The 19,098-nt window shown below is 35.6% G+C and overlaps 2 protein-coding genes across 2 annotated transcripts in view; one reads left to right on the forward strand and one right to left on the reverse strand.

Moving 5' to 3' along the window:
• rimbp2a (RIMS binding protein 2a) overlaps window positions 1-19,098 on the forward strand; it is a 147,834-nt gene that overhangs the window by 38,849 nt on the left and 89,887 nt on the right. The window lies entirely within an intron of this gene.
• On the reverse strand, window positions 1,568-18,133 carry LOC130102298 (dynein axonemal intermediate chain 1-like). Its single transcript, XM_056268286.1, has 14 exons — window positions 18,113-18,133; window positions 17,990-18,043; window positions 17,805-17,859; window positions 15,653-15,733; window positions 15,430-15,547; window positions 15,296-15,339; window positions 14,952-15,202; window positions 14,207-14,296; window positions 14,041-14,122; window positions 13,756-13,832; window positions 12,633-12,784; window positions 11,239-11,338; window positions 6,329-6,511; window positions 1,568-1,648 (listed from the first exon to the last, which is right to left on the reverse strand). The coding sequence occupies exons 1-14, from the start codon at window positions 18,131-18,133 to the stop codon at window positions 1,568-1,570; spliced, it is 1,389 nt and encodes a 462-aa protein (XP_056124261.1).

Below are 19,098 nucleotides of genomic sequence, written 5' to 3' on the forward strand. Positions count from 1 at the left end.
TGGCGTAAATTTTCGTATTCATTAAAATGTTCGTATTTTCCAAATGTTAGTTGGTACGAAAGAAATCTACACCTGCTCCCAGCCACGCGTAAATAGTGAGTTTAACATCCAAACGTTTTGCTGCATTTTAATTAACCTTAATCGGGTACATATTTACACAGCATTTTGAAAAAATATTATATATAGTAATTACCTAAGTTTTTTTCTTTTTACTTTTATTATGAGAGCCAGTAATAGCATTTTTTCTCGAAGTGAACTAATTAGTTTTTTTGCAGTCAAGCTTCATGTCAAACAATTTTCTTGTCACTTCTGGGACAGTTCGATTAACAGATGAAATTCCATTCACGGCATCTGTAATGCTGCCAAGCTTCCTTATTTTAGGACCTGATACGCCACTATGTACGCTTGAAAATAAAATGTGGCGTTTTGAATGAACTTCTGATAATAAAACTTCAATTTCAGCATCTGAGAAATTTTTCTTTTTCATTCGCTTTTGAGAAGACATGTTGAATCCTTCGTTTGGTGTCATAATATGATGTAAAAGGAATTGGAATGTCCGCAACACTGCTTTATGCTCCCATATTTAATAAAAAAGCAACGTATGGGAATATGATGCCCATATATAGTTGTCAGTCGGATTTAATGGGCGGGATTTATGGTAATTAAGTATGAGCGTGCACGCGCGTCCCATTTACGACTGATTGGAATTCATTAACACACATTTCACTCTCACATCTGACGTTTACGAAGTATTTGTGAATCAGGTGAAGAGTTTTCGGGAAGGTCTCTTTACGCGCAAATCACTCACATATTTACTCGTATATTTACGAATGTTTTATGAATGAGACCCATTGTGTCCTTGATCTGTGAAAATAAGAGATGTGAAAAGTATAGGGATCTTGATCACACAGGCTCAGATGATCAGGAGGACCACCTGGTGACAAATAATGACAGCAGCAGCAGGGCTTTGAAGCGCTGAGGTTCACAGGTCACAGATCAGAGCAGTGTCTTCTGGGGCTGACAGCTGATCCGAGAGAGGCTGTCTCTGTGTCAGTGATGAGAAGACTCCATCTCTGCTACGGGACTGTCCACCGACACAGAGGTGGCCATAGTGTGTAACATCCATCCAGGTAGCTCTGCTTATACTGTGTCTGATATTTCCCTCCAGTTGGGAGAGCTTCCCAGTGCGCAGAAAATGTACATCAGAGAAATTAATAGGGGGACTTTATGACAGCATGAGGGGGAAAAAATTTATATTTCCCCCAAGGATTAGGCAACATGGTTTGTCTGAATCTGAATTTTGCTGCTTTTCGTCTGAAAGAGGAATTTTAATACAAAATGCATAATGAAAATATATATAGAGAAAAAATAAACAGTAGATTGAGATCATGAATGTTTAATAAATACAAATTAAATATCCATACAAGTTTTTGTCTTTTTTTAACATCAGAATATGTGTATATGTATTTTTATTTATTTATGCGTTTATTTTTATGTATTTATTTACTTTTTACAGTTTTTAGTGAATTTGTATTTGCTGTCGTCCTGGTCTTTACTGTGCCTCAGTCTATCTCACCAAGCTCAACAGTTGCTCCATCTTTGCTATTTCCACCTCCGGCCCACTCTGCAACTCCTGACCCTTCTTGTCCTGCAGAGCCAAAGAGAAAAATGAAGAGAATGAGATGAGTCAGCTGCTGGTAGTGAGAGAACTGAGCCAAGGGTGCCAGTAACAATCACAAACACTTCTCAGTGTGAAGCTCTCATTTAAACGTTTCCATTTCGACTGGCTGAGGTAATGAGAGAAGTGTTGGCAAGGTGTTATTTCCTGTTTTGCTCGCTCTAATCTCACTTGACATTTGTCTGACATTCCTATTGCTGACCATACCAACACCGTAATGAACTAAACCAAACCAGACCAGGGGCCTCATTTATAACCGTTGCGTACACAAAACAGGCCCTGAAAGAGGCGTACGCCACTTCCGACGCATAAATTGTGATTTATAAAAACAAACTTGACGGGAAAATTTGCGCACCTGCACGCAAACTCTGACCCATGCGTACGAACATTTTGCAGATGGAGCAGTTTGGCGACACCGATGGTGAGCTGGAGTTAAATGTCTTTTTGGTCACTTTTAGACAGAAAATCTAAAGAAATGTATACATACAGAAAGATAATACAAATATAATTTCACTCACCAAACCTATCACTTGAAGCAAATATCCATCCCTTCTTAAATGTCCGCGCCAGCGAGCGCATTGGGCCGTTTAGTGGAACTGACGCATATATAGCCTATCTAACGGCAGATGAAGAACCGTAAATCTTCATTATGAGTCCTAATCATAAATACAGTGCATGTTCACAATAACAGTTTAAATAAATAAAAGAATGATTTAAACTATGTTTTACTTCTGATATAAACATTTAGATTAAATATGCCATTCTCATTAATGGTGTTAAACACTTAAACTACATGAAATCATTACTGAGAAGTTACAACATTTTTATATTCAATAAATATAAATATTTGTTGTGGATGCAATGCTTTTGAACACTTTTCCTCTGGCATGCTGTGTTTTAATGTATTAACTACATAGATAATTGCTAATCATAATAACAGCAGATTGTAAGAGAAAATGGTTTCGTGCAAATAATGCACATTAAGGCCTATCTGTTTCCATTAAAAATATAAATCAATTAAAAATACTATTTGGCCAGTGGAAAAGATTGAGAAAAACTTTCTCTGAAATGTATTTTACGCTATTTGATTTATTTATTCAAAAACAAGGCAAGGATAGGCTACTAAATTGTTTTTATTAATGAAATGTGACGGCACATCCGTATTTCTTATTTTTCTAATGTCTGGTACCGTTAAACATGTTATCACGTGAATGAATAATCATATGCAAATGATATGCAGATGAGGATATGCATAGTAAAACTAGTTGTAAACTCCATATATGGTTATTTCGGGGAGGAGACGCATGATCGTTGAGGGATCTTCAATAAGCTCTAATAAGTAGCTCAAGGTTACAGCTATTCATAGAATCCATCAAATCCTAACCAGGGAGCGCTGTTAGGGAAATAAATTTGAGAGAGTGAGATATGTCAATTAAAGGGACTTGAGCATTAAGGGAAAGAGGATGTTTCTTACTATAGAGAAATGCTAGTCTTTGCCTTAGTTTCTGTTTGAATTCAACAGAGGAAATAATATAACAGAAAAAAGACCTTCAGACTGTCTTTATAATAATAATAATAATACACTTTATTTTCTATAGCGCCTTTAAAAGTTAAATCTCAAAGCGCTTCACAAAAATAAGAACAAATAAAACAGAAATACAACAATAAAAGAAAAGCATTCATAAAAGAGAAGTACATTCAAAATATACAATAGAAATATAAAATGTTGTCAAAAGAGTTTCATAAGTAAATGGTATAGAAAAAAAAAAGTTAAAGTAATCCAATAAATCAAATAAAAGCTACCCTTAAAAAGTACGTTTAGATGGAAACTTTACAAACACTCGCTTGCCTAATCTCAGAGGGCAGAGAGTTCCATAGTTTTGGAGCAAATAAAGAGAAGGCCCTATCACCCATAGATCTGAAACGAGTTGGCGGGACAGTTAAAAGACCAGCTTCAGAGGAGCGGAGATCACGCGTTGGCATGTACGGGATTATAAGTTCTGACAAATATTGAGGAGCCAGGTCATGCAAAGCCTTATAAGTAAGCATGAGAATTTTAAGATCAACACAAAACCTGACAGGGAGCCAGTGTAAGGACTCCAAAATGTGAGTGATGTGATCCCTTTTCTATTCCCGGTCGGTCCTAGTCAGGATTCTGGCAGCAGAATTTTGAACAAACTGTAATTTGTTTAAATTAGCTTTTGAAACCACGGCAAGTAGTGCGTTGCAATAATCAAAGTGAGAAAATACAAAAATGTTCATTAATTTTTCAGCCACTGGAAATGATAACATTGGACGTAGTCTGGCAATGTTTGTGAGATGAAAAAAAAAATGTTTTGACTGTATTCTGGATATGAGGATCAAAAGTTAAATTAGCATCAAATATCACCCCCAAATTATCATCAGGTTTTGAATGTATGTAAATCTAAGTATCATCTGCGTAAAATTAAAGTTAAGACCAAGTGATCTTAAAGGGTAACTAAACCCTAAAACAACCTTTTTTAGTTAAAGTCTGTGTTAGCTTTTTTAGGTACAGGGGTTACAGCAGCAATTTTAAATGCTGCTGGCACAACACCAGAGCACAGGGAGTCGTTTATAATACTCAAAACAACAAGGACATAAAGAAGCAAAACATGACTGAAACAGACAAGTCGGTATAGGATCAACAATGGAAGTGGCAGCTTTCATTTGTGAAACCTCATTGCTAAGAGAATGAATGTCCGGTGTAGAGCGATTTGAGAGAGAGATACCTGAAAAATCTGAAATATTTCAAGGAGAAACAGACGGAGCAGTAGTGATAATGCATTTACGAATACACTCAATCTTCGAACTGATGAAATCAAGGAACCTATTACAAAGGTGAGTTGCAGCAGGGACATTTGAGAGACTGTCATATTTGAGCAGTTTGTTAATGGAATGAAACAATTGTCTAGGGTTACTGATATCATTAGCTTAAAAAAATGGCGTATACACATACCTAATATTTCTGTTCAGCAAGGGTGCATAAATTGATCAAAAGTGACATGCAGTAAAGACATTTATAAAGTTACAAAAAATGTCTACTTTAGATAAATGAAAGCGGAAGCGGAAGTTCTAGCAGAAAGACTTCACTGCCACGTCATTAATCTATAATTCTACGCTACCAATCACAGCTTGACATCGAATATAAAAGACTGATCTGTGATCTTACCGTCCCATATTGTTGCCCGCTGGTGTCGTAGCAAAGTTTTCCCCCATCCACCCCACCACCACCAGAATGGCTCCCGTCCAATCGTCGGGGGATAGGCTCCGCCCCTGCCTCTAACATCAGGCAGGACCTACAAGCTAACCTTCAGACCCGGACGGAGGACGGGGCCTACGCCAAAGAACTCTGAGACGGAGCTTGTCGAGCATCTACTTTTATTTTTGTCTGTAAACTCCTTTCACAAATTAAATTATATTTTATTCGAGAATCCAGAGTCTTTATGGTAGAAATGCTATTCTTTTGATCTTTGTTCATCAAAGAATCCTGAAAAAATTAGGGCTGTCAAATGATTAATCACGATTAATCACATCCAAAATAAAAGTTTTTTTTTACATAATATATGTGGGTGCACTGTGTATAATTATTTTGTATATATATAAATACACACAGATGCATGTATATTTAAGAAAAGAAAAATATTTATATATAAAATATTTATATTTATATTTATATATAATATAAATTATATATAAATCTATATACAGTATATACATGAAAATATTTCTTAAATATATACAAGCATGTGTGTGTATTTATGTATATAAAATAATTATACACAGTCCACCCACATATATTATGTAAAAAAAACTTTTATTTTGGATGTGATTAATCACGATTAATCATTTGACAGCCCTAGAAAAAATTTATCACAGTTTCCCCCAAAATATTAAGCAGCACAACTGTTTTCAACATTGATAATAAGAAGAAACATTTCTTGAGCATTCAATCAGCATATTAGAATGATTTCTGAAGGATCATGTGACACTGAAGACTGGAGTAATGGATCCTGATATAAATATATTTTTTTTAAATATCAAAATAGAAAACAGTTATTTTAAATTCTACATTTATTTCACAATATTTCAGTTTTTACTGTATTTTTGATAAAATAAATGCAAGCATTGTGAGCATAAGAGACCTCTTCAAAAACATATTTTACAAAAAAAAAAAAATCTTAGCGAGCCCAAACTTTGGAAAAGTAGTGTAGATTTGGAACCTGAATTATTCATTTGACTTTGTTCACTCTCATGTAATTTATTTCTCTGCATCTATTTGTTCTGAAAGTCCCTTTCCCACAGTACATTAACTGATTTGTATCTGGAATTACTATTTTTTATTGCCTGGCAAATGAATGATATTTAAATTTACGTTCAATACGCTACGTTAATGTGTTCCCGAAACATTCTCATCAAATGTCACTTAGCTAAACAGAGGCGTTCAGTAACTGGGTTGAACTGCAGTGGGTTGTGTGTGTGTTGTAAATTCATGTCTGAAGCAGTCACAAAGATGCAGATTTAGCAATTCAGCACATGAAGTATTCAGCACAGCAGTGATTGAAACAGCACTGATCAATTAAGCATGTGATTTCATTGGAGGCCTTTACATAATATTAGTGCATCACTTACCTTAGGCTTCTTGCGGAGGTTGGGCGAGAGCTTGAGGCTGATGACATGGCCACGGTCATCGCCCACGATGATGATGGGATGGACAGGGTTGAATTCGATTTTCACAGGCCTTTTCTTCCTTGACACCACTATTTGTTGGCAGAGAGCCTCATATTTGTTGACACTAAGGTCGAACACATGAACCTGAGAAAGAAATAGAAGAGGAACAGGAAGTTGTAGTCTTTGTCATTAATGTAGTATCAGTTTATGTTTTGATGTTTTCAGTGTGAAGCAGACATTAGCACCTCTATAATTTATTCTCTTGCTTTGGCTCTGAGTTAGCCTGGTAATACCAAACTCTGCTACTTCGCTTTGCTTCGTAGACAGAGTCTGGAATGGCATAATTGAAAAGTGTTTTCTTTGCCAACATCTCCTCCATTCAAAATGTTTAACAAACACTCTTCTTGTTCGGGCTTCAGTTTGCAAATGCCGGGAATATTCTCCACAACAGAGCGAATTGCATCCCGTGTCTCGATATCCGCGGTCGTTTTCGATTTCCCTAACCTAAAATACAATCTTAAACTCGCCGCTTAGCGTCTACGTCACGGCTCTGATTGGCCGGCTGTTTTCAGGCCGGAGGAAAACTGAGAGTTAGGTCGCCATCTCAGACTGAGTACAGAAGCGAACTGAAATTGAGCGGAAGTACGAAGTCTGATGTAGTCAGGCTAGCTCTGAGTGTCAGTAAGCAAGATAATATATGTCAAATTTACATATAAATTATATAGTGCAGTGCCCATGCAAAATCAGTTTTTGTGTGTGTTTTTAGTAATTGTTGGTTTGGTGTGTTTGAGTGCTCATTGTTACAATTACACAGCAAAAGTTCAGTGACATTTTTATTTGTGTATGGTAGAAAGCAAATACTGATACTGACATAATGACATACAATAAATGTGTAAAATGTAACTAAACGATTCAGGGAGCAGCTACACGGTGAACTCTGAAAAAAACGCTACACTTGAGCAAACAGTTTGTGAATAGACTACTACACATGATGGCGTGAATAAAATATAATATTCAGAAGTAAACTGACTTAGGCCGTGTGTCCACCAAAGCGTTTTTAGCCAGCTGAAAACGCTAGGCGCTCTGCTGAAAACGCCTAGCTGTGGGCGCTTGAGAGCGTTTTGGCAGCGCAGCGTTTTTTCAGTTAAAATGCAATTTAAGCCCTCTAAATCAAAGAGCATCACGATAGTTAAAGGAAAGGTAGTAGATAAAAACATTCTTCATTAATGGTGAGGCAATACCAACAGTTTCTGAGAAGCCAGTGAAGAGTCTTGTGAGATGGTACGACGGGGATCTAAAGGACACAGTTCGAGTGGGAGAAGTTAGACGACAAGCAGTGGAAGGGTTGAAGAGCATAAACAGCTGTGCTCTACCTGGCAAACTAAAACTCTGGTGCTTTCAGTTTGGTCTATTGCCGAGGTTGCTGTGGCCACTGACTGTGTACGAGGTTTCTTTGACAACAGTGGATAAGTTGGAAGCGTTAATAAGTTCATACATTAGGAAATGGTTGGGAGTTCCACGCTGCCTCAGCAGAGTGGGACTTTATAGTAAAGGAATATTGCTGGTTCTTTAAATTCAATTAACTTCAAACGGTTCATTTTCCTTTAAGAAGATTATGCCTGTCGATGTTTACTATGCTATATGTGATCTAAAAAAAAATAGTAGTGCTGGTCCTGATGGTTTGGAAGCTAAATTTGTTAAATCTGCTGCTCATGTATTAATGTATCCTCTTGCAGATCAATTTAATTTGTCATTGTCTACCAATCATTCTATTCCGTCTATGGAAATGTGCAAGAGTTACTCCCTTGTTCAAAGGTGGAGACTCATCGGATGTGAATAATAATCGTCCAATTTCTATTATTTTTTCTATTGCAAAGATTTTTGAGAAACTTATTTTTAATCAATTATCATTGTTTATTAATTCATTAAATATTCTATCTCCGTTACAGTTTGGTTTCAGACCTAATTTTTCTACTACAACTGCTCTTTTAAAATTCACAAATTATGTGTTTTCATCCTTTGACAAAGGCAAAGGCACAGTTGCCATTTTCATTTACCTTTCTAAAGGTGATGATACACAGGGCAACTTTTTGAGCAATGTTGCTGGGCAATCTTGCCGAGCGATTGTTGCTTGGGTACTTTCCCATTGAAAATGGGCAATACATTTCTATCTGGATAATTTAGATCAGTCGTGGGCCCTGTGTCTCATCTGGTTGCCCATTGACGGCAACATTGCCCAGCAACATTGCTCAAAAAGTTGCCCTGTGTATCATCACCTTAAGGCTTTTGATATGGTCAATCATTATCTTCTTCTTGATAAATTGTATTCTATTGGTTTAACTAGAAATGCTCTTTTTTGGTTCAATGCTTATCTTCATAATAGATGTCAATGTGTTGTTTTCCAGGGTTTTCAGTCAGATTATGTAATTGTTGAAAAAGGTCTTCCACAAAGTTCTACTCTTGGACCATTGCTTTTCTCTATTTTTATTAATGATTTACCTCAGATATGCTCAAATTTTTCGGTACACCTTTATGCTGATGACACTGTCATTTACATCATTGTTACAAATTCAGAATTCTTTACATTCTGATTTTAATTTAGTTCAAAAATGGTGTCATAACAATATGCTTATTGAATAAGAGGAAATCTTGTTGTATGATGTTTGGGATACGTCATAGTCGTTGTCATTCCTATCCTTTTGATTTGAATATTATTTTTGATGATGGCTTATCTCTTGATAATGTTGATTCATTTAAATATCTTGGCCTTTGGATTGACCCTGAACTTACTTCTAAGCCCCATATTGATTATATTGTTAATAGAACATATTATTGTCTGCGTTCACTTTATCACTCAATCAATTGTTTTACATTTCAAGACAGGAAAATAATTGTTTCTCAGTTAATATTACCTCTTATTGATTATGCCGATATTGTTTATCAAAATACTCATGATATTTATCGTAAGCCTCTTAATGTTGTTTACAATTCTTTGTGCAGATTTGTGTTAAGGTGTCCATATCGTACTCATCATTGTCATATGTATGAATTGCTTAATTGGTTGCATCCTAAATCTAGAAGACAATTCCATTGGCTTCTGTTTATTTTTAAATGTGTTTATTTTGTTTGTCCTTTTAATTTGAAACAATTTTTGATTCCATATAGACCTTCTTACTCACTTAGACATACGCAATATATATTTTTACATGCATCAAAGGTAAAAAAACTGTTTCATTTCCTCATAATATTCATTTGCACATCACCACATTTTCAATGATTTTTAAACGACTCAGATGAATCAATCTCTCTAAATCCCTCCTTTCCGCAAGCTACTCTGCTCTGATTGGCCAGACAGCTCAGTCTGTTGTGATTGGTTTACTGTGTACAGCGCGCACGTCGAAAACAAAAACGCCCATTGCCATAACGTCAGCTCTGCGTGTCCTGAGGCTTCCTACACCGTAAACTAAACACAGAAATGAACAATGACGTTGATTTTACCATATCAATCCGAGCGCGAGTCCGAATGATGAAACATTGGAAGAACTAGTCATTCAACCCGAACCTCCATCGCAAGGACAACTCGAGCAGGACGTTTCTTAGTGATACGCTACTTAGTTTGAGGTACATTATGAGATGTTGCAACTGTAATTCCTCACCATCAGCATTAACAAGTGCATGTCCATCAACAAACTGATTATTTTACTTGTACTCATTTATTTACAGAGTATTTTTCTAATATATCGCGGTGAATACGTGGAAACTGTATCAATAACAGTGCATGTATGCAATGTACATTAGCCGAGCTCTAGCGTGAATGATCTGATGTAACATAAACATTGGTAAAACAAATATTTCCTCAAAGTAGTGAGAACCACAGACAATCTGCATTAATAGACACAGTTTTAGGTAATAGTGGCCCACAGCTGATCAGCAGAAGTATTTCAGTAAGAAAGTAATAATGTGAGTTAGCAGGAGACCTACACAATATAAAAATCAAAACAATTTTTTTTGAACACCATCTTTCAAGAGCAAGCGGTTTGTGAATCCTGTATTGAACTCCGATATTTGAGAAGTCGTCAGTAAAATAAAGGGAACACAGCAAAAGTTCAGGATTATACTGCTGTGGAATCGTGGTAAAGATTAATTTTAACCACTGATTCTTCACATGCTCGTCCTTGGGCAGTGAAAAAAAACTGGCTTTAACTTCACATTATAGAGCACAGCGCCGTCTTCTCGACATGATGCTGTCCAGTATCCACAGGAAGGTTCAAGTTTTCCCTAGTGTCTGCACGCGCAATAAGTGGGCGGGCAATATGCTAATGTTTCGTCTTGACGTCACAACGAAACGGCTTATGATCGTTTGAAAAACTATTCATTTAATTGACTCAGAGTCAACTCTTACTTTTGAAAGACAATAACTTGATATACGGTGGACTTTCAGATTTTAGAGCTATGTTACACACTATATGAAAGGTCATTTTCAAAAATCCATAATAGGGGCCCTTTAACTTTTGGTTTTATGTTTTTTTGTTTAAATTGAGTGTATGTATGTTTTACTCGCACAAGCAGAGTGTGAGTGTTTGTGTGTGCTACAGCTTGATGCAGTCAAGCGCCGTTGGAAAGACGTCCCACTGTCAGCCTGCTACTGTGTTTCATTAGCAATCATCATCATGAAAAACGTGCTTTAAGTTGAAGTATCCAGAAAGTTTCTATTTTAAGGTGAGGGGTTATTAAATGTATTATTAATGTTATCATATTTATTACTTTTTTGTTGTTATTATTATTATAAAAAATATATATATAAAAAGGATTTTATCATATTGTGAATTTTACCATTGTGTTTGTATTAGAGGGGTTGGTTGGCTGTTTACCTTTCTATCAGTGGTGATAGCAGCAAAGACAGTGGAGGAGTATGGAGCCCAGGCCACATCTGTCACATCAGCTCCCAGGTCAAAGGTGAACACAGGAGACCTGGAAGAGACATGTATTGTTACTGGAATAGTAAAATACTTCAGATAAGCTACTATTCAGTCAAAACAATATAACAGTGAGACATCTTTAAAAACCTCATCAGGACTTCCCGGGGCAAGACAGTCACAATCAGTAAGAAAAAAGGGAAGGTTCAACAATATCGACATCATTAGTTTAACATAATCCAAATGAAAGGAGTCTGCTTCTCATTTTGAGGTGACAGATGAATTTATCTCCTGGCGTTTGTCTGAGCACCAGACCTGGCAATACTCTTTATATCACTGCCCATGTCTGTGCAGGGAGCCACCTGCCACTCTCTTAGAGCTGTTAACATGAGACTAAGGTGATCAATTGTCAACTTAACAGATCACAGATCAAATAACACATTTATTCTAGTAAGGGAAAATTAATATACATGCAAAGTTATATATATTTATTCCTGTGATGGCAAAGCTGAATTTTTGGTCATGGCCATGACTCTAGTCTTCAGTGTTAGAATCAATCTAATATGCTGAGTTTGTGCTCAAGTAACATTTCTTATTCAGTTGAAACGGTTATACTACCACGTATTTTTGTGAGCTGTGATACATTTTTTTTCTTGATTATTTGATGGCGAAATTTTTTTTATTTGAAATAGAAATCTTTTGTAACATTATACATTTCTTTACTAGAGATGAATTTAATGCATCCTTGCTGAGTTAAACTATTAATTTCTTTCAAGAAAATAAAAACTTTTGAATGGTAATGTAAGTGTTTTAACAATACAACAAGCTTCTAAACAACTTTGCTCCAGACTTTCATTGTAAATGCAATCATGTAAACAATCTGTGTTTGATTTCACAAATTGAGGGGCAAGTCAAAATTGTTGTCTGTGGTGTCACAGGATGCTGAAAAGTCAAAATGAAAAAATCTATTCGGTCAACTTGTAATATATGAACACACTTCTAATTGCTTATCCTGCCATTGCAGATCCTACGATTCACGAACACTTCAGAAGGTATAGCTCTATCCACCTTTTTTTTTTTTAATCACCTTTTTTTTTTAATGCAAGAGTGGCATAGTCATTTGTAAATTGAATGTGTCTGGCTACTAACATGTACACAAAATGTGCAGTCAAGAGAAAGATTCATTCATTATTATTAACTCAAAGGTGTCTTTTTGCGGAACAGAGACAGTCTAATTGATTTGTCAAATTTAAAATTAAGACATTTTAAATTAAGACAACTGAAGGATAAGTTTTAGAGGTGGAAAAGGCTGCTGTAAATATAGTGCTACAGGGAATAAGTGCTCATACTTAATTCTCTCATCCCAAATTTTCACCATCCAGTCCAAGCCGCAGGAGATGAAGACGTTGGAATAGATGGGATTCCACCTCACACACTGGACACTCATGAGGAAGTGTGCATCATACGCCTCTAGGAAAGTGCTAGAAATGTATTTAAAGCCCTGTGAAAGACAAACAAACTCATTATTGGTTAAATTACCATGAAAAAAATGCTGTTTTATAAAACAACACTCTTGCTCCTGTTATACTGCTTAATTATCTGTTGGTGAAAAGTGATCCACATAATTTTTCTTGTTTTGTTTGTTTTGTGCTGCTCTGGAGATTGTTCGATCCACCAAGCACGATCCATCAAGTTTAAAGCATAAATCCTGCATCATCCGTTTAGCTATTTTTTTTACTTTATCTTTATTAAAAATATATACGTATACATATATATAAAACTTAAAAAAGAAAGTCTGCAAGCATCTGTTTAGCTTTAATGGTTGTTGCATGTCACATAGATGCTTATTTTTTTATAATTCATGCACATCGCAAATGCCCGTTTTGATAAGAGGAATTAAAAGCACTGTATGTGTGTGTGTGTGTGTATGTGTGTGTGTAAAAAGTAAATAAAGTAGAGTTTTCTTTTAAGGTCAGGGTGTGGGTTAAGGTTAGGTTACAGTATTTTTAACTAATTAATTAATAGAAGTCTATGGAATATCCCCATTTAAATAGCGAAGTAAACGTGTGTGTGAGTGTGTTTTGTAGAAGTGGAGGGATGTTGGAGTCAGTAGGAGTGAACATTTTAAAGAAGAACAGCACTTTGAGATTTTGTTGAAATGTAAAGTGCACTATAAATAAAATGTATTATTATTATTATTAAGAACATGTGTTTGCCTGTGATGTATGTAATTTAGAACAAAACAAGTTATACAGACCAAAGAATGGTATGAGATGAGAAACAAAACTGTCTGGTCTGTCAAAATAAATAGTTTAAATGCTAAATGACTCAAGACTGCAGATGTTCACAGGGCATTTGTTATTGCGATATATACAGTATATATACTGTATTTAAAAACAATGTTTGGCTGAATGATTGTATGACTGACCTTGGTGTAAATGATCATATTGGATGTGATGGTATACGACTGACCTTGTAAATCATTCCAGATTGAGAGGCAACAAGAAAAAACCAGTCATATTGTTTATGACTGTCCAAAGATGTTCCAGCTAGAACCACAGAGAAAATATCTTCAGTGAGGATAATACATGAGTGCGTGTGATTTTTACACCATTAGCACCTTTATTGCATTTGACATTTTAACTGTTTTTTTCTGTTCTGTGTGATTTCTAAAAACAGATATGAACATAAATGGAACTGATTAGAAGCTCCCTTGAGAAGTATGCGTTTATAACAAATAAACTAGGTGGTTCATACCTGTAGCAATGACATCCTTAAGGTCATCAGGAACTTTGTCCATGGCTGGGAGTTTGATGATGTCTGTGAAGACTAGTTCATGCTGAAATCCAAATGATTGGCATCAATTAACTTCTTACAAAAAGGACTTGTTTTAGAATCAACACTTAGATTTTTCCTTCTGTACCTCTCTTAGTGTCCAAGACCCCACTTGTCCATCAGCGGACACAGAGATGAAGTTGTGATTACTGTCCAAATGATCTTCCTGCCACTTCACCTGTAACGAAGACAATGAAACAGAGCCAAGACTTTTTTATCAACCAACAATCACAAAAACTATTCAAGCACTGAATTAAAATCTGTATTTAATTATTTTATTTAAATACATTGCCATTCAAAAGTTTGGGGTCGGTAAGATATTTGAATGTTTAAAAAGCCTCTTATGCTCACCAAGGCTGCATTGATTTGATCAAAAGTAGTTAAATATTATTATATTTAAATAGCCATCACTTCAGTGTCACATGATCCTTCAGAAATCAATATTAATATTAATTTGCTGATTTGGTGCTTGAGAAACATTTCTTTTTATTATCAGTGTTGGAAACAGTTGTGCTGCTTATCAGTTGTTTGTGGAAACTATGATAAAAAAAAAAAGCAGGATTCTTTGATTAAAATAATCTGTCAGAAATTGTTTTTGTTTGAACAGTAGTGTATACAATATGTTTAAAAAATAGTGCATACTGCACAAACACAGTATACAGTACTGTATATACTTCATATTACAGAACTAGTAAGAGTAGTATTCATATTACAGAACTAGTAAGAGTAGTATTCTATTCCGACCATTGTATTGACCATTTTCATATCATAGGTAATGATGGTTTACTGTTATTATTTTACCCATGACTCCATGGTCATATCTTCATCCATACCTGCATCACAGGGCCTTTGTGTTTCCCGGAGCTGGCTGTGCTTTTATAAATGGGCTGCTTACTCTTTTCCAGCAGGCTGTACACTGCGACACAGCCATTATTCAAACCCACAGCCACCAGGTCGGACAGTTGTTTGTGGATGTCTATGCACATTACGCCTGAGTCTGTGTTAAAGATGAATTCTGGGTAAGTGTGCATCTTCCGGGTGTAAAAGAGAAGCATGCCCCCACGATCCTCATGAGTATATCCATCTTGAGGGGTAAGATGAAACACACTTAAGAGTCATTTAGCTTACAAATGATTCCTTGTCTAAGGTTTTCTCTCAAAGTAAATAGTAAACTTACATGACCCAAGACCAACAGCGAACAAATCATTGTATTCAGTACTCCTAAAAATTAACGAATACAAACGTCACTCAAAGAAGTGCTTCCTATTTCACTAAAAAAAACACATTGTTTTAATTAAGTATGAAACTCACCAGCAGAGGGCAGTCACAGACAGTCCTTTGGCTTTATCATACTGGAATTTCCAAAGCGGGAGAAGAGTGCCCTTCTCTCCTCGAAATTCATCAGCGGGATCCTCAAAGTACAGGAAATCTGTGATTTGGATATAAAGCTGTTAAACATTTTTAATGTCTGTCCATCCGTCAGTAATCCAAAATAAATGGTGTAGCAGTGAAAAGAAATGTTTTCTCTAGATACCATCTGTAATGTCTCCATATATATTTTGAACCACTGCACGCTCCATCATCTTGACTGCATGAGCTAGGTGGGATATGTCATGTTTCTGGAAACACAAGAGAGGATTTTTTCCCCTTTAACTAACCTTTTAAACAAATCAATCACACTCTTGAATTAAATAAGACAAATCATTTTCTTGATCACTTTTGAACACAAGAAATAGAAACATGGATAAATAATCATCCCAACATCCCTATAATGTGACATTATGTTGACCACAGACCACAGGTCCTCTTCAGGTTTACGCACTTTATAGGTAAAATTCCGAAGACCTGAAGGCTCTGCAGAAGCCGGTGCCTCCTCCTACAGGACAAAAGACATGTTAAATCCAAAGCTCCTTGTGAAAGATATGTGACAAAGCATTCATTTCTAACTGGATGAAAAGTCTGAACTAAATAAGACAAGAAACATGTATAAATAATCATCCCAACATCATTATAATGTGACATTAGGTAGAGTGAGATCACAGGTCCGAAGGTTTACGCACTTCCTCACTTGAATCCTGCCAGTACCAGTCTTCTCCCTTAGCTGTGCACTGTAAAAAATAATAATAATTTTAAGGAATTTGTACCGTTTTATTTTACAGATATTTCCTGTATTTTGGAAATACGAAAAATGTCTAAAATTACAGAAATAGAAAATTACATTTTCCAATGTAAAATAACATGAAAAACATTTACGTGTGAATAATCATAAAATGCAATTTTTTTAAAGACACTTTGTTTTTAAAAAACATTTGCAAATTTAGCAAGACTTCACAAAATATATTTTTTGTCTAATAGATGAGCTGTTGTAGACCTTTTACCGGAATGAACAGAGAGAAAGAAACAGTGCAGCCCAGCCAACATTTATTCACCTTATTCTTAATCATAGATTGTAAAGATTGTATTTTATTGTATGAAGCTGGCTTTTGCCAAATCGTTTTAAGCTATAGTTACTCTGCGTGAACCGAGCAGTTGACTTGAATGAAGGGCGAAATGTACGTTTTTTTGTGGTTTATGGTTGCTCACAAACTATCCTAAAATAATCAGTTTGTGGAAAAGAATCAGACTTCCCATCACTAGCTACTCTGACTGACCACACCTTGTTCTGCTGGCCTGGGTTCAGTGTTTCATTACGAATTTCTTCTCATAATAGCATATAATAATATCATAGGCTAAGGCTAATCACACATTCTTTGTTGTAGAACGCAGATATTTAAATGACAATTATGACGATTTTAAACTTTTGAACTGAAGGAATTTGCACCCTGGCGCAAGGATACAGTCTCTAAGCACTAAGCACTAGAGACTGTATCCTTGCTTATGCAGTCATGGCAGAATGGTCAGATTCTGATTATCGATACCGGCAGGAAAATGTAGGTGGGGGAAAGTGAATGAACATAAAGTTCTCACGCTATTCTTGGTATATGATCATTTTGGGATAGTAAAATATCCCACCACTTACTGGTGCGTTCAGGTCGCACTCAATCACCACTCCATTGGTGAATTCGGAACTACACACTAACCTACTACTCCTATTTCTGTCATAGAAAGATATTGTAAAAGTAGTAAGTAGTGCACTAGTATGTGGTTCCGAATTCAGCACATGTCTGGTCTAAATGCAATCGCCCTTATGTTTTGCCGCAGGACAGCAATTGTGAGTTAATATTCTGTCATCTTTGCAGGAATGTAATATGAAGATTATACAAAGTAAGATGTATCTTTAGCAACACTTATTGGGTTTCCATTTTTTATGGTGACTTGCCATAGACAATGATTTTTATAGTGTGCAAACTGTAGGCTATATTCTATCCCCTGAACCTAACCCTACTTGCATTTTTATTTATATTTAGCATTTTTCAAAATTAGCATGATTTATAAGCTGTTTTCCTCATGCGGACGACAAAAAAAAGCTGCACAAGTTCAAAAATGACTCGTATTGCCATCGTTGGGGACGTTTGGGGAACTAAATAAGACAATTTAAATAAGACAAGTAATTTTCTTGATCATAGTGTACTCGATTACAATCTGTGTCAGATCCACTGATTTAGATCATATTTGTTGTCTAGCCACCTGAGTCTCCTCGTCATCCTCCTCGTCCTCCTCATCTAGGATAGGGCGTTCTTCCTTATTTTTATTTGTCTCTCGCCTCTTAAGTTCCTCTTGGTAAAAATCATAGATTTCTGACTGCAGAAAGAGCAGGTCATGCTAACATTGAACATGTCTGTATTCACAACAATGCAAGCATAGTTCCGTTTTTTACTGCAGGTATACCACAAAAGTTGCTCAAAATAATTTACCAGCAAGATTTTCTCACCCGACTGGCATTAGCTGAGAAGTTTCCAAGAGGCTTGGGTTTACAAGCTACATCCTGCAAAACATCATACAAAAGAGCAAAATGCAGTTGGTTATGCATAAACTGAAAATACAGAAAACCTACAAAGTCTTCTGGGCTCAACATTAAGCCTTGTCATGTGCTTGTCTTTCGGACAAGTAAATCAATCCCTTTCTTAATTCTCAGAGTATTTTTGGTGGTGTAAATATAATTTATTCTGAAACAATATTCTCATCAGTGTTCTATCTGCGTTTACATAGCCTACTTAAATCTGCATATTTGTGACATTTGCATTTACCCCAGGGCTTTATTTACCTTTTATAATGGCCAATTTTTTTATTTCTTATTTTATTTTATTGGCAATATTAAATTAATGCATCCTCTTTCATATCACATTCTTACATTTTATCAATAAATTCAGTTATAATAAGACACTATAGGGCTGTTCAATCGAATTAAATAATTTACACTGAAAAATTACAACTGCAGTAAATAATGTTATGAGACTGATGTTTTAAATAAATGTTTGAATATACAAATAAAAAATGCAATGATGCTTTAAACTGTCTTAATGAGTGAGTCATTGAGTTATTCATTCAAACGATTCGTTCATAATGCCGAAACATTCAAAACACAGCGCTGAGTGTTTTCCTTTGGAACTATTTTCGTCGGTGAAATAGAACACAAACAGTCAATATTGTGTCTAAAAATGAAAGTAACTTAATATTAACTAAGTTACGTGTTATTTATTTCTTATTTATTGAACTATAAAGTCAATGTAACATTTGCAATCGTGATAATATTTAGCAGAACAGCTCCCTTATTTGGGTTTTGTTAACTATATCATATGTTATAAATAAAAATAACTTCTTTTTTTTACCACAGTAACTTATGTTTCTTGTGTGTGCTGTTATGCTATTTTGCTTTAATTTCTCCACGAAAGTCTCTCACTGAGACAGGCAGCGAGCCTAAACAACGCGACCTTGTTAGCAGAAATATCCCTCATCAATCGCTGTTTACATTGAATGTAAGTTAATAAAACCAAAATCCTAGTTGTTTTTTGTCATTGAAGTTAAGTAAAATTCTCTTTT

Source organism: Rhinichthys klamathensis, unplaced genomic scaffold (assembly GCF_029890125.1).
Source record: "Rhinichthys klamathensis goyatoka isolate OS25496 unplaced genomic scaffold, OSU_Roscu_1.1 h1tg000270l_1, whole genome shotgun sequence".
Lineage (NCBI taxonomy): Eukaryota > Metazoa > Chordata > Actinopteri > Cypriniformes > Leuciscidae > Rhinichthys > Rhinichthys klamathensis.